Below are 14,067 nucleotides of genomic sequence, written 5' to 3' on the forward strand. Positions count from 1 at the left end.
TCCCAGGCCGAGGGGGTGGATCCAAGGATGAAGACATCCGTCTTGTTCGAGTTCAGTCGACTGCTCCTCATCCATTCAGCGATGGCCTTCATTCCTTCGTGGAGGTTGGTTTGGCTGTGTGTGGGTCCTTGGTGAGGGAGAGGATCAGCTGGGTGTCGTCGACATAAGAGATGATGTTGAGGTCGTGTAGTCGGGCGACGTGGGCGAGTGGTGCCATGTAGATGTTAAACAGGGTTGGGCTGAGGGATGATTCCTGGGGTACGCCGCAGATGATTTCGGTGGCTTTGGAGTGGAAGGGGGGGAGGCAGAAGCTTTGTGTTCTTCCGGAGAGGAAGGAGGTGGTCCAGTCCAGGGCCTTCTCTTGGATCCCGGTGTTGTGGAGGTGTGACCGTAGTGTGCGGTGGCAGAACGTGTTGAAGGCGGCTGACAGGTCCAGGAGAATGAGGGCTGCGGTTTCCCTGTTGTCTAGCAGAGTCCTGATGTCATTGGTAGCGGCGATGAGGGCGGTTTCGGTGCTGTGGTTGCTTCAGAAACCGGACTGGGAAGGGTCCAGGATGCTGTTCTCCTCGAGGTAGCAGGTCAGCTGTTTGTTGACTATCTTCTCAAAGACTTTCGCCGGGATCAGGAGCAGGGAGATTTGTCGGAAGTTCTTGAGGTCCTTGGGGTTTGCCTTGGGTTTTTTGAGTAGGGCGTTGATCTCGGCGTGTTTCCAGCTCTCTGGGAAGGTTGCTGTCTCGAAGGAGATGTTGATAACTTTCCAGGGGTGGGGTTCGATGGTTGTGCTGGCTTTCTTGAAGATGTGGTGTGGGCATGGGTCTGACAGAGATCCGGAGTGGATGGTGTTCATGATCTTGATGGTGTCGTCATCGTAGATGTCGGTCCAGGAGACCAGGCGGTTGGTGCGGATGGTTGTCGTGGGGGTGGAGGTTTCAGTGGTTGTCGGGGCTGTCATGGTGTTGAAGCTGTCCTGGATGTCTGCAACCTTGCGGTGGAAGAAGGTGGCCAGCGAGTTGCACAGGTTTTACAAGGGTGGGATGTCGTTGGTGTTGGAGCAGAGGTTGGAGAGTTCCTTCACAATGTTGAAGAGCTCTTTGCTGTTGTGTGCATTGTTGTCTAGGCGGTCTTTTGAAGGAGACCTTTTTTGTGGATCTCATGAGGTGATGGTGTTTGCAGGTGGCATTCTTGTGGGCTGTGTACCTGTCCGGTATTCGTTTCCGGAGCCAGTTCTTTTCTAGCTTCCGGCAGGTTTACTTGGAGGCCTGGAGGTCTTCAGTGAACCAGCTTGCTTTCTTGCTTGTGTGTTTGTTGGAGGGTTTCTTGATCAGGGCAAGGGTGTTGGCGCAGTCGTCGATCCATTGTCTGAGGTTGTGGGAGGCGGTGTCGGGGTCAGTGGTGTTGGCGGGTGGGTTCTGGGCGAGGATGGTGGTTAGCTGGTCTTCGGTGACTTTGCTCCTGCAGCGGCGAGGCATCTGTTGGTTGTGGTGGTGCGTGGTGGGTTTCGGCTAGATGAAGTGAATGCAGCGGTGGTCGGCCCATTGGAGTTCAGTGGTGTGGTTGAAGGAGACGTGGGGACTTGCGGTGAAGATGGGGTCAAGCGTGTGGCCGGCGGAGTGAGTGGGTGATGTGACGAGTTGTCTGAGTCTGAGGTTGGCTAGGTTTTCGGTCAGGGTGGTGGAGTTGGTGTCGTTGTTGTTCTCGAGGTGGAAGTTCAGGTCCCCGAGGAGGATGTAGTCCGTGGAGGTGAAGGCGTGTGTGCTGATGAAGTCGGCGATGGAGTCGCTGAACTGTGGTCGTGGTCCGGGGGGTCTGTAGACGAGCGTTCCTCTGAATGTGATGTTTGAATCAGTGTGGATCTGGAAGTGCAGGTGTTCGGCAGTGCTGAGGGTGTCGTCGGTGTTGGTTGAGACTCTGAGGGTGTTCCTGTGGACTCCGTTGGTGCGGTCCCTGCAGGAGATTTTGTAGCCTTCCTGGATGGCTATGGCGATATTGGGTGCCGAGGAGGGGTTCAGGCAGGTCCCCGTCAGGAAGGGGATGTCTGGGATGTTGGAGTGGAGTAGGTCCCAGAGTTCTACGGCGTGTTTTTCGGGCGGAGCGGGTGTTGAGGAGAATGCATCTGAGGTGGTTGGGTTCTTCCTGGACAGAGGCTTGGCGGATGCTGGTGAAGCTGTAGCTCCGGCAGGTGAAAGGTCCGTTGGTGCGCTTTGTGGCGGCCAGGAAGCAGGTGTGTGATCGTACGGTGTTGAGTGCGGGGAGGGTGCTAGCATCGTAGCGGCGTCGCGCATTGTGGCGTTCGCGGGGGCCAGGGGTTCAGGCCCTGGACATGATCCAAGCATGGACGGACGCAGACGGGCTTGCCTTAGACGTGCCTTTGGCGCGTGCGGCCACGCAGCAGCCGCCATATAAGGGGAGGTGGGAGGGAGGAGCAGCTGGGAGGCGGGAGTGGGCGGCGAATGGGAGAGCAAGGGGGCAGGGCCGCTGGGAGGCAGCGGCGGGAAGAGACGGGGAACACAAGGCAAAAGAGGACGGGGCACAAAAACAGTTCGCTAACGGGCAATGAGAGTAACAAAAATGGCACAAAGCGGTGCAGAACATTTGGCACAAGTCAACACAGTGAGCTAAAGGGGAAGCACAAATATGCACACAGAGCGGGGGGCGAATGCACGGAGAGGCAGCAACGGGCCCCAAGGGCAGAGAAAGACAGGCGAGCTGTGCGGCATGGGAGCGGCCTAACCTGCAAGCAGGGTCAAGGGCCGCTCCCTTTACCGCGCATCAGCCGCCATATAAGGGGAGGTGGGAGGGAGGAGTAGCTGGGAGGTGGGAGCAGGGAGGTGAATGGGAGAGCGGGGGCGGGCCGTGCGGAGGCGGGAAGAGATGGGGAATAGAAGGCAAAAGTTGACGGGGGCACAAAAACAGTACGCTAAGGGGCAATGAGAGTAACAAAAATGGCACAAAGCGGTGCAGAACATTTGGCACAATTCAACACAGTGAGTAAAAGGGGAAGCACAAAAATACACACAGAGTGGGGGAGGGGGGGGGGCAAACTCACGGGGCGGCAGCAGCGGGCACCAAGGGCAGAGAAACACAGGTGGAGATGTGAAGCGTGGGAGCAGCCTAACCTGCAAGCAGGGTCAAGGGTCGCTTATGCCAACTGCTAACATTTGTAAATTTCATCTTGCACTTTTTGGCTGTATCCTGGTCTAGATTTTGGCCTTCTGAGTAACTGTGGTGTTGTAATGTTTTGCATTAAGAAATCCTTTTTAGCATGCTATTTACAGTGCTAATGCAACATTGCCTCTTTACACCTTGGACCTGCCCTGAATGGTGCATCATCCAAGAACGCTTCTACATAAATTTGGAGCAAAGCATACATTTGTGTGTTCGTCCAACGCAGTATGTTCTTCTATGTGATTATTAGTAAAATGGCCTTACATATTTTTTGGCAGATTCAGGAAATAAGATGCTTCCATTCCAATTTACTGCAAAGATAAAAACGTGCAAAAATTGTGAACTATCTCCACATTGCTGCTTTGCAAATTTCTACGAGGAGGATCCTGCCCAAAGGCCTTGATTTGGGAAGATTTTTTGCTGTCAAAGGAGCTGGATGCTATAGTTTATTCCACCTAAAAGTAAAATGGAATACATGAGGCAAACCACTTTGAGGTCTCCTACCCTGCAGAATCTTTTTATTTCACTGAGAAACCCGCAAATAGTTACTTTATTTTCACTGAAATGCTTGACTCGAATTCCAGTTGTAATTAGAGAAGTTTTAACTTCCAGGACATAGACCTTTCAAACAGCCGTTTCTAATGGTGAAAAAAATAAAGGCACCAGCAATAAAAAAAATGCTGAGTAATAAGAACTTTTAAAACACCTTCCAATAAAAAAGGAGACCTCTCTATGTTCTTGACTGGATAAAACAAATCACATGACTCTTTAACAAAGTATCAGTTTCATGAACCCTTCTTAGAGACATGATAACCACAGCAAATACAACATTCCAAGTAAACAACTCATTACAAGTAAGCAATTTGTATTTTAAATTGAAAATCGCCTTTTATGAGAACCCTGTGAGTATGCAACACACACAATTATATCCACAGTGTCCTGGACGCCTAACAGATATATATTTAGATTTTAATCATTTGGGCAGATTGTGCATGATGGACGCTGGCTTTTTATATAGTGTACTAAAAGGAAGTACACAGTGAGGAGAGTCCGGTGGAGCCCCAATTGGCAAACAGAAGGAAAAGTAGATAATTCTTTTTGTGTTAGTTAGGCTCAAAAGAGGGTAGTGCTGAGCATTTATTGTACACCACAGAGGCAATAAACGAGGCACTCAAGAATTAATCTGAGACCAATTTGTACAAAAATTGCAATTTCTTTATACATATTTGAGAAGCAAGACTTCAAAATCAGATTAATACCTGGTATACTTTTTTGCAATTCGAAGAATATGCATACAGTTCAAAATATACAATACTTTAAGTATCTCAGTGCACGGTGGAAGATACAGTCAAATATTTACCATCGCAGTCAGTGAAGAAAGCAATGGTTATCGTAGGTTTTTAAGGAGTTCAGTAAGTCTACCCAAACAGCAAACACTGTGGTCGCCAGGAGAAGTCAATAAAGTTCAATGGAGTTGGGGAACCAGCAAACAGTTGCAGTTGCATCGCTAGGAGCAGGAGTCCACCGTGGGTTTTCGGTCGACCAGGGTCTCTCTAGTTTCTGACAAGGTCTTCGTCAGATGGATAGAGGTCTTGGTGGCCCAGGACTCGGTCACAGCATGCAGTTTTGGATGTTCTGGCTGGGAAGCACCAGAGGTCACAGAGGCACTTTTGGTATTCACTGGCAGCACTGGGGCCACAGGTGAGATGCAGAGCAGTCCATTGAGGATGGCTGTCATGCCCAAGTTGCTGCTTCAGTGCAATCAACGCCACCAGCAGGAGGGCGCAGGCACATGGGAGTGGGGCTGTTTCCAGCATCGGTCACTTGGCCATGAGGAGCCCTCAGAGCTGTTGGATGTGCTGAGGGTGGTAAGTCGCATTGACACGGTCCGTCCTGGTCCCCACCATGGTGAATTTCTTCACGGGCAGAGGCCGGGAACTAGAGCCTCCAGCCCAAATGGAGGTTCTTGGCAATTTGAGAAGTCTGAAAGGGCTCTGGGATTCCTTGGCGATTTTGTAGGCTTCAGGAAGGACAGCAGGATACATTTGTGAGTCATTTTGTAGTTGGCAGGGTTTGTGCCGGTTTCTTCTTCAGCCGGACCCAGTTACTGGTCAGCTAGCAGTCTTCTTCCATAGTCTTCCTTTAAGTCAGGTTCTCGGGTGGCCACCTAAATACTGAATTTAGGGGTGATAGAGGGGAGGTCAGGCAGTAGCCAATGGGCTGTTGACCTGGAGGGTGTCTACACCCTCTAAATGCTGACTCTCTTTTGAGGGGTCCTGGGGCGGCACTTATAGTGCTTCAGCCTCCAAAGACCCTCTTCAGTATCCATTTCCCAGGAACCAGGAGTACCCTTTATCATTAACATGATCTGAAGTTGCACCAATCGTGGTGCAGTTTTGGGGAAAGAGATCTGACACTGGGAACCTGGCTAGTAGGAGCCCAGTGCACTTACAGGTCGAAATCACATCAGGCATCAAGCAAAAAATGGGGGTTAACCATGCAAAAAGAGGCACTTTCTTGCAGTGCATTACTTGAATTTGGATGAAATTACACATTTTGAGAATTTTAATAAGCAATATTATTAACTAAAGCATGCTCACCGAACCATTTTGTAGGCAATAATATGGACAAACATATGGATGTTCCCGAGGTACCAAATACTGAACCTGCTTCAACTAGGGATTCATCTCCAAGCATCTGTAAAGACCTAAACGCAGTCTTGAGGAAGATACAAAGGGACATATTTACAAGATGAACGCCACCTGAACGTCACTTTCTCCTTCATTCTGTTGGCGTTAACTCCTTCGCCCGATTTACAATGCGGTGTTAAGGCACATCAATGTGGCTTAACGCCGCCTTGTAAATAATGCCCCTATTCACGCAGCACTTAGAGTGAAAGGGGCGTGCAATAGGTGCTGCAGTGGGCATTCCACCGCAGCACCCAGGTTTTTTGACCCTGCCCCATATTTACAGAATACCTAGTCTTAAGCAGGCGATACGAGGAGTTTTATTTCTCATCGTATTTTGCTCTTTCCACATGTGCTGCAGCACACACAGATAGAGCAAATCGCCTGTAAAGATTGTTTATGTGTAGGAAGGTGTCTCTTTCTGCACATAATAATAGTAATCATCTTTATTCTACAGTAAATACGGCCATAAAAGAAACAGTTTTTGAAAAAAAAGGTACAGCACATCAGCTCCCTATAATAACGGTGTACAACCATATGTACAGGTTTTGCAAAGTATCCAACAGACAGCTAAAAAACATTAAACGAATGCTCAGCGGCTATAAAAGCAAATTGATGAGCAAAAAACACACGTAAATAAACCACAATAACCAACAGAGATTTGTTACAATTATAGCAGCAAACATTGTGCAAATACGCAAAGGACTAAGAACCATTAGTCACCCCTAGAGCGTCTCACCCTTAAAGCAGACCATAAAAAGTTACTAACAAAAAAGTGTGTGAGCGTTAGGTGAAAGCTGTAAAAACAGTAAGGCATCACAAACCTGTCTAAACCTCAGATCTTTTAAAAGCCCTTTTCGAAATGCTCTTCTATGGTATGAGAAATATTTACCACAAAAAAAGCATTGTATCCTGTGGAGACTTACAGCCTGATTCATGAAAACCGAATTCTGCGAATTTTAAATTGCGATTGACAGCGAATCGCAATTTAGAATTCGCAGACCGGCATTCATCAAAATCTGCGAGGAAATAAAGCGATTCACATAAGGCCGCAAAAAGCGTTAGCGATTATTGAAAATCGCGGAAAAATCACTATTTCCGTCAAAATCCGTGTAGGAATTGCGATATCGCAATTTGCGAGATCGCTAAATGCGATCTCGCAATTAGCGAGATCGCAAAAACGGGAAGAAGCATTTCGAGCACAGTGATGACATCACAACCAGGAAGCAGGCAGTTCCCACCCCCATTCAGAACAGTGAGGCTGATCTCGAGGCTGCATCTCACAGAGCTCCTTCCAGGACACCTCCAAACTTCCTAACACTTCACCTTTGTGACTGCAGCAATGGCAGAGGATGCAGCACCAGGGCCCAGTGACACCGGGCGCAAGCGGAAGCTCAAATTTTCTGAGCAGGAGTTGGAGCACCTGATAGACGGAGTGGTTGACAACCACCCAAAACTATTTGGAAAGGACTCCAGGAGGGTGCCTCAGGCCGAGAAACGCCGAATCTGGCTGGGGATTGCCGCAAAAGTCAACGCTGTGGGCGTGACACACAGGTCGCTCGAGGAGCTGAAAAAGAGCTGGTACGACCTCCGAGGTCGTGCCAAGGAGAGGGTGGCAGAGAGGCTGGGCGAGACCCTGGCTACTGGAGGTGGAGATCCTACAGTCCCTCCCTACACCCCCTTGGAGGACCGTGTGGAGGACACACTTGAACGAGAGGCGTGCATAGGGATCAATCTGGACTCATTCCGACCCACCCAAGACAGCCAAGGTAAGTGGCATGCGACTGCGACCCTGTCCGCTAACAATGGCCATGACCCTATAGCCTCCCATAATCATCCCAAGTCATGCAATCCATGCAGAATAGGTCATGCCCAAAAGCATTGTGGGACATGTAGTCTGGCCACAATGTACAAAAACCCCAAATGCAGCCAGACATGACCCAAAGTACGCAATGCCACAGCCAGTCAGGGAATGTCAGCCAGCATGCATGTAGCAACTGCTCGTGTGACAGATACATGCAATTAATCTACGTCCACTTCCCCTCACAGGTGGCGCTGACAACAACAGCAGCGACAGCGACAGGCTGCTCATAGACGAGGCACCAGAGGATGCAGAGGAGGTGCCAACAGCCACACATCCTGCACCATCAGGCGCTGCACCTATCCCCGCAGCCAGAGCAGCACCATCTGCACCAGCACCATCAGGCGCTGCACCTATCCCCGCAGCCAGAGCAGCACCATCTGCGCCAGCACCATCAGGCGCTGCACCTATCCACGCAGCCAGAGCAGCACCATCTGTGCCAGCACCATCAGGCGCTGCACCTATCCCCGCAGCCAGAGCAGCACCATCTGCGCCAGCACCATCAGGCGCTGCACCATTGACAACCGCTACACCACCACCAGCGGGAACCTCTACATCTGGTGCTGCTAGTGCGGTGACAGTGCGCACACCCACTGTGGCCAGCCAGCACAGCAGGCATGGCAGGGATCGCCAGCAGAGCTCAGCACGCAGCAGCAGGAGGGGGATGGCTGTGCACATCAGCTCCATATAATAACGGTGTACAACCATATGTACAGGTTTTGCAAAGTATCCAACAGACAGCTAAAAAACATTAAACGAATGCTCAGCGGCTATAAAAGCAAATTGATGAGCAAAAAACACACGTAAATAAACCACAATAACCAACAGAGATTTGTTACAATTATAGCAGCAAACATTGTGCAAATACGCAAAGGACTAAGAACCATTAGTCACCCCTAGAGCGTCTCACCCTTAAAGCAGACCATAAAAAGTTACTAACAAAAAAGTGTGTGAGCGTTAGGTGAAAGCTGTAAAAACAGTAAGGCATCACAAACCTGTCTAAACCTCAGATCTTTTAAAAGCCCTTTACGAAATGCTCTTCTATGGTATGAGAAATATTTACCACAAAAAAAGCATTGTATCCTGTGGAGACTTACAGCCTGATTCATGAAAACCGAATTCTGCTAATTTTAAATTGCGATTGACAGCGAATCGCAATTTAGAATTCGCAGACCGGCATTCATCAAAATCTGTGAGGAAATAAAGCGATTCACATCCGGCCGCAAAAAGCTTTAGCGATTATTGAAAATCGCGGAAAAATCACTATTTCCGTCAACATCCGTGTAGGAATTGCGATATCGCAATTTGCGAGATCGCTAAATGCGATCTCGCAATTAGCGAGATCGCAAAAACGGGAAGAAGCATTTCGAGCACAGTGATGACATCACAACCAGGAAGCAGGCAGTTCCCACCCCCATTCAGAACAGTGAGGCTGATCTCGAGGCTGCATCTCACAGAGCTCCTTCCAGGACACCTCCAAACTTCCTAACACTTCACCTTTGTGACTGCAGCAATGGCAGAGGATGCAGCACCAGGGCCCAGTGACACCGGGCGCAAGCGGAAGCTCAAATTTTCTGAGCAGGAGTTGGAGCACCTGATAGACGGAGTGGTTGACAACCACCCAAAACTATTTGGAAAGGACTCCAGGAGGGTGCCTCAGGCCGAGAAACGCCGAATCTGGCTGGGGATTGCCGCAAAAGTCAACGCTGTGGGCGTGACACACAGGTCGCTCGAGGAGCTGAAAAAGAGCTGGTACGACCTCCGAGGTCGTGCCAAGGAGAGGGTGGCAGAGAGGCTGGGCGAGACCCTGGCTACTGGAGGTGGAGATCCTACAGTCCCTCCCTACACCCCCTTGGAGGACCGTGTGGAGGACACACTTGAGCGAGAGGCGTGCATAGGGATCAATCTGGACTCATTCCGACCCACCCAAGACAGCCAAGGTAAGTGGCATGCGACTGCGACCCTGTCCGCTAACAATGGCCATGACCCTATAGCCTCCCATAATCATCCCAAGTCATGCAATCCATGCAGAATAGGTCATGCCCAAAAGCATTGTGGGACATGTAGTCTGGCCACAATGTACAAAAACCCCAAATGCAGCCAGACATGACCCAAAGTACGCAATGCCACAGCCAGTCAGGGAATGTCAGCCAGCATGCATGTAGCAACTGCTCGTGTGACAGATACATGCAATTAATCTACGTCCACTTCCCCTCACAGGTGGCGCTGACAACAACAGCAGCGACAGCGACAGGCTGCTCATAGACGAGGCACCAGAGGATGCAGAGGAGGTGCCAACAGCCACACATCCTGCACCATCAGGCGCTGCACCTATCCCCGCAGCCAGAGCAGCACCATCTGCACCAGCACCATCAGGCGCTGCACCTATCCCCGCAGCCAGAGCAGCACCATCTGCGCCAGCACCATCAGGCGCTGCACCTATCCCCGCAGCCAGAGCAGCACCATCTGTGCCAGCACCATCAGGCGCTGCACCTATCCCCGCAGCCAGAGCAGCACCATCTGTGCCAGCACCATCAGGCGCTGCACCATTGACAACCGCTACACCACCACCAGCGGGAACCTCTACATCTGGTGCTGCTAGTGCGGTGACAGTGCGCACACCCACTGTGGCCAGCCAGCACAGCAGGCATGGCAGGGATCGCCAGCAGAGCTCAGCACGCAGCGGCAGGAGGGGGATGGCTGTGCACATCAGCTCCATATAATAACGGTGTACAACCATATGTACAGGTTTTGCAAAGTATCCAAAAGACAGCTAAAAAACATTAAACGAATGCTCAGCGGCTATAAAAGCAAATTGATGAGCAAAAAACACACGTAAATAAACCACAATAACCAACAGAGATTTGTTACAATTATAGCAGCAAACATTGTGCAAATACGCAAAGGACTAAGAACCATTAGTCACCCCTAGAGCGTCTCACCCTTAAAGCAGACCATAAAAAGTTACAAACAAAAAAGTGTGTGAGCGTTAGGTGAAAGCTGTAAAAACAGTAAGGCATCACAAACCTGTCTAAACCTCAGATCTTTTAAAAGCCCTTTACGAAATGCTCTTCTATGGTATGAGAAATATTTACCACAAAAAAAGCATTGTATCCTGTGGAGACTTACAGCCTGATTCATGAAAACCGAATTCTGCGAATTTTAAATTGCGATTGACAGCGAATCGCAATTTAGAATTCGCAGACCGGCATTCATCAAAATCTGCGAGGAAATAAAGCGATTCACATCCGGCCGCAAAAAGCGTTAGCGATTATTGAAAATCGCGGAAAAATCACTATTTCCGTCAACATCCGTGTAGGAATTGCGATATCGCAATTTGCGAGATCGCTAAATGCGATCTCGCAATTAGCGAGATCGCAAAAACGGGAAGAAGCATTTCGAGCACAGTGATGACATCACAACCAGGAAGCAGGCAGTTCCCACCCCCATTCAGAACAGTGAGGCTGATCTCGAGGCTGCATCTCACAGAGCTCCTTCCAGGACACCTCCAAACTTCCTAACACTTCACCTTTGTGACTGCAGCAATGGCAGAGGATGCAGCACCAGGGCCCAGTGACACCTGGCGCAAGCGGAAGCTCAAATTTTCTGAGCAGGAGTTGGAGCACCTGATAGACGGAGTGGTTGACAACCACCCAAAACTATTTGGAAAGGACTCCAGGAGGGTGCCTCAGGCCGAGAAACGCCGAATCTGGCTGGGGATTGCCGCAAAAGTCAACGCTGTGGGCGTGACACACAGGTCGCTCGAGGAGCTGAAAAAGAGCTGGTACGACCTCCGAGGTCGTGCCAAGGAGAGGGTGGCAGAGAGGCTGGGCGAGACCCTGGCTACTGGAGGTGGAGATCCTACAGTCCCTCCCTACACCCCCTTGGAGGACCGTGTGGAGGACACACTTGAGCGAGAGGCGTGCATAGGGATCAATCTGGACTCATTCCGACCCACCCAAGACAGCCAAGGTAAGTGGCATGCGACTGCGACCCTGTCCGCTAACAATGGCCATGACCCTATAGCCTCCCATAATCATCCCAAGTCATGCAATCCATGCAGAATAGGTCATGCCCAAAAGCATTGTGGGACATGTAGTCTGGCCACAATGTACAAAAACCCCAAATGCAGCCAGACATGACCCAAAGTACGCAATGCCACAGCCAGTCAGGGAATGTCAGCCAGCATGCATGTAGCAACTGCTCGTGTGACAGATACAGGCAATTAATCTACGTCCACTTCCCCTCACAGGTGGCGCTGACAACAACAGCAGCGACAGCGACAGGCTGCTCATAGACGAGGCACCAGAGGATGCAGAGGAGGTGCCAACAGCCACACATCCTGCACCATCAGGCGCTGCACCTATCCCCGCAGCCAGAGCAGCACCATCTGCACCAGCACCATCGGGCGCTGCACCTATCCCCGCAGCCAGAGCAGCACCATCTGCGCCAGCACCATCAGGCGCTGCACCTATCCCCGCAGCCAGAGCAGCACCATCTGTGCCAGCACCATCAGGCGCTGCACCTATCCCCGCAGCCAGAGCAGCACCATCTGCGCCAGCACCATCAGGCTCTGCACCATTGACAACCGCTACACCACCACCAGCGGGAACCTCTACATCTGGTGCTGCTAGTGCGGTGACAGTGCGCACACCCACTGTGGCCAGCCAGCACAGCAGGCATGGCAGGGATCGCCAGCAGAGCTCAGCACGCAGCGGCAGGAGGGGGATGGCTGTGCGCGTGCCAGGGCTCAGCATAGAGCGCCGGATGCTGCGCATCCATCAGTTGCAGGCACGACGGCAAGGGGCTATCCAACTCCAGCTCCACAACATTGGCCGCAATGTCGCAAATGTGTCCGACAGGATGGAGCGCATGACAACTGCCATGGAGGCTAACACTGCGGCCCTCATATCGCAGCGCAACACCGCCTGCCGCCGCCACCGCCAGCTACTGACGCGGCTATCAGCCTACACGCGCTCAAACTATGTCATTGGGAATGCCACCTCCCAGCTCTCACGTCGGTCCCTGGCTATGCAGCAGCAGATGGTGCAATGCTGCGAGGATGTGGCACGAGTCTTGGAGCAGGTCACCAGTGCCATACTGGCACTACATCCTACTCGGCCAGCCAATGTTGGTGGGGACGACACCAGTGAGGGCACCTCCAGTGTCAGCAGCCTGTCTGCCTCACAGGTTGGTGTGCTACGCCGCAGCACCAGGCCCACTGCAGGGTCACGTGCCATCCCAGAGGAAGAGCCAGAGAGGCGTTTGGGTGCTGCGCGCCGGAGGCGCACTTGACTTAACTGTACATTGTCAGGGACATGCTGATGATAGAAGCATGTCCTGTGTATTGTCTGGAGCAGTATGGTGCAATACTGCTTGCATGTAAAGAATAGCAAAATTACATTATTATTGTGCCTTTAACAATAATATGTATTCTAGCATTGTACATCGGCTCCTGTCATTATTTCCATTGGCATGCAATTGTGATTTGTTGGGTGAGGGGAGTGGGTGCACTAGAAACTGTTCATTGTGATGTGGTTGCGGCGTCTGTGTCCTTCTGCTGGATTCTCCCCACATGCATGACGCACATGTGCAGGTGGCCGGTCGTCCCCTTCTGACTCACTGCCAGAGATCTCTACAGGTATCCGGCGCTTGGTAGCAATGTTGTGTAGTATTGCACACACAGCCACAATGCGGCAGCACACATCAGGACTGTAGTACATGGCCCCACCAGTCTTGTGCAGTATGCGGAATCTGCTCTTCAGTAGCCCAAATGTCCTCTCAATGCAATTCCTTGTGCGTATGTGTGCAACATTGTAGCGCCGTTGCTGTGGTGTAGCAGGGTTGAGGTATGGGGTGAGGAGGTATTCACGGAGGGCGTAGCCACTGTCACCTGAATGAGAGGAGCAGAGGGTGAGTGCCTGTGCAGCGCAGCTACTTCATTGCAGTGTAACATTGTGGGCCAAGTGTACTTACCAAGTAGGTGTCCTTCACCAAAGTCTCCCCTGGCCAGTCGTGTGTGGAGGCCGCAGTGCCGGAATATGAAGGAATCATGTGTACTCCCCGGGTACTGTGCCACTATGTCCGTGATGTATGTCTTAGCATTGCACACCATCTGGATGTTGAGGGAGTGGTAGGACTTGCGATTGTGGTAAATGTACTCCGTTGCAGCTGGTGGGCAGATGTGGATGTGGGTACAGTCAATGCATCCTATCACATGTGGGAAATGCGCAACATTGTAGAATTGATGCTTGGTCTCATCCAAATCCTGTTGGCTGGTGGGAAATTTGATGTGGTGGTGTAGCTGGATCAGCATTGCGTCTAGGAAACTCCTTAGGCAGCGGGACATGGTGG

At 51.0% G+C, this 14,067-nt stretch overlaps 1 protein-coding gene across 1 annotated transcript; it reads left to right on the plus strand.

Moving 5' to 3' along the window:
- Window positions 1-5,070: 5,070 nt before the first annotated feature.
- LOC147722991 (uncharacterized) lies at window positions 5,071-13,008 on the plus strand. Its single transcript, XM_086967416.1, has 3 exons — window positions 5,071-5,134; window positions 9,934-10,143; window positions 12,068-13,008. Exons 1-3 carry the CDS (start codon window positions 5,071-5,073, stop codon window positions 13,006-13,008), a joined length of 1,215 nt encoding a protein of 404 aa, XP_086823542.1.
- Window positions 13,009-14,067: the final 1,059 nt, after the last annotated feature.

Source organism: Lissotriton vulgaris, chromosome 4_1 (genome assembly GCF_964263255.1).
Source record: "Lissotriton vulgaris chromosome 4_1, aLisVul1.2, whole genome shotgun sequence".
In the NCBI taxonomy this organism is placed as follows: Eukaryota; Metazoa; Chordata; class Amphibia; order Caudata; family Salamandridae; genus Lissotriton; species Lissotriton vulgaris.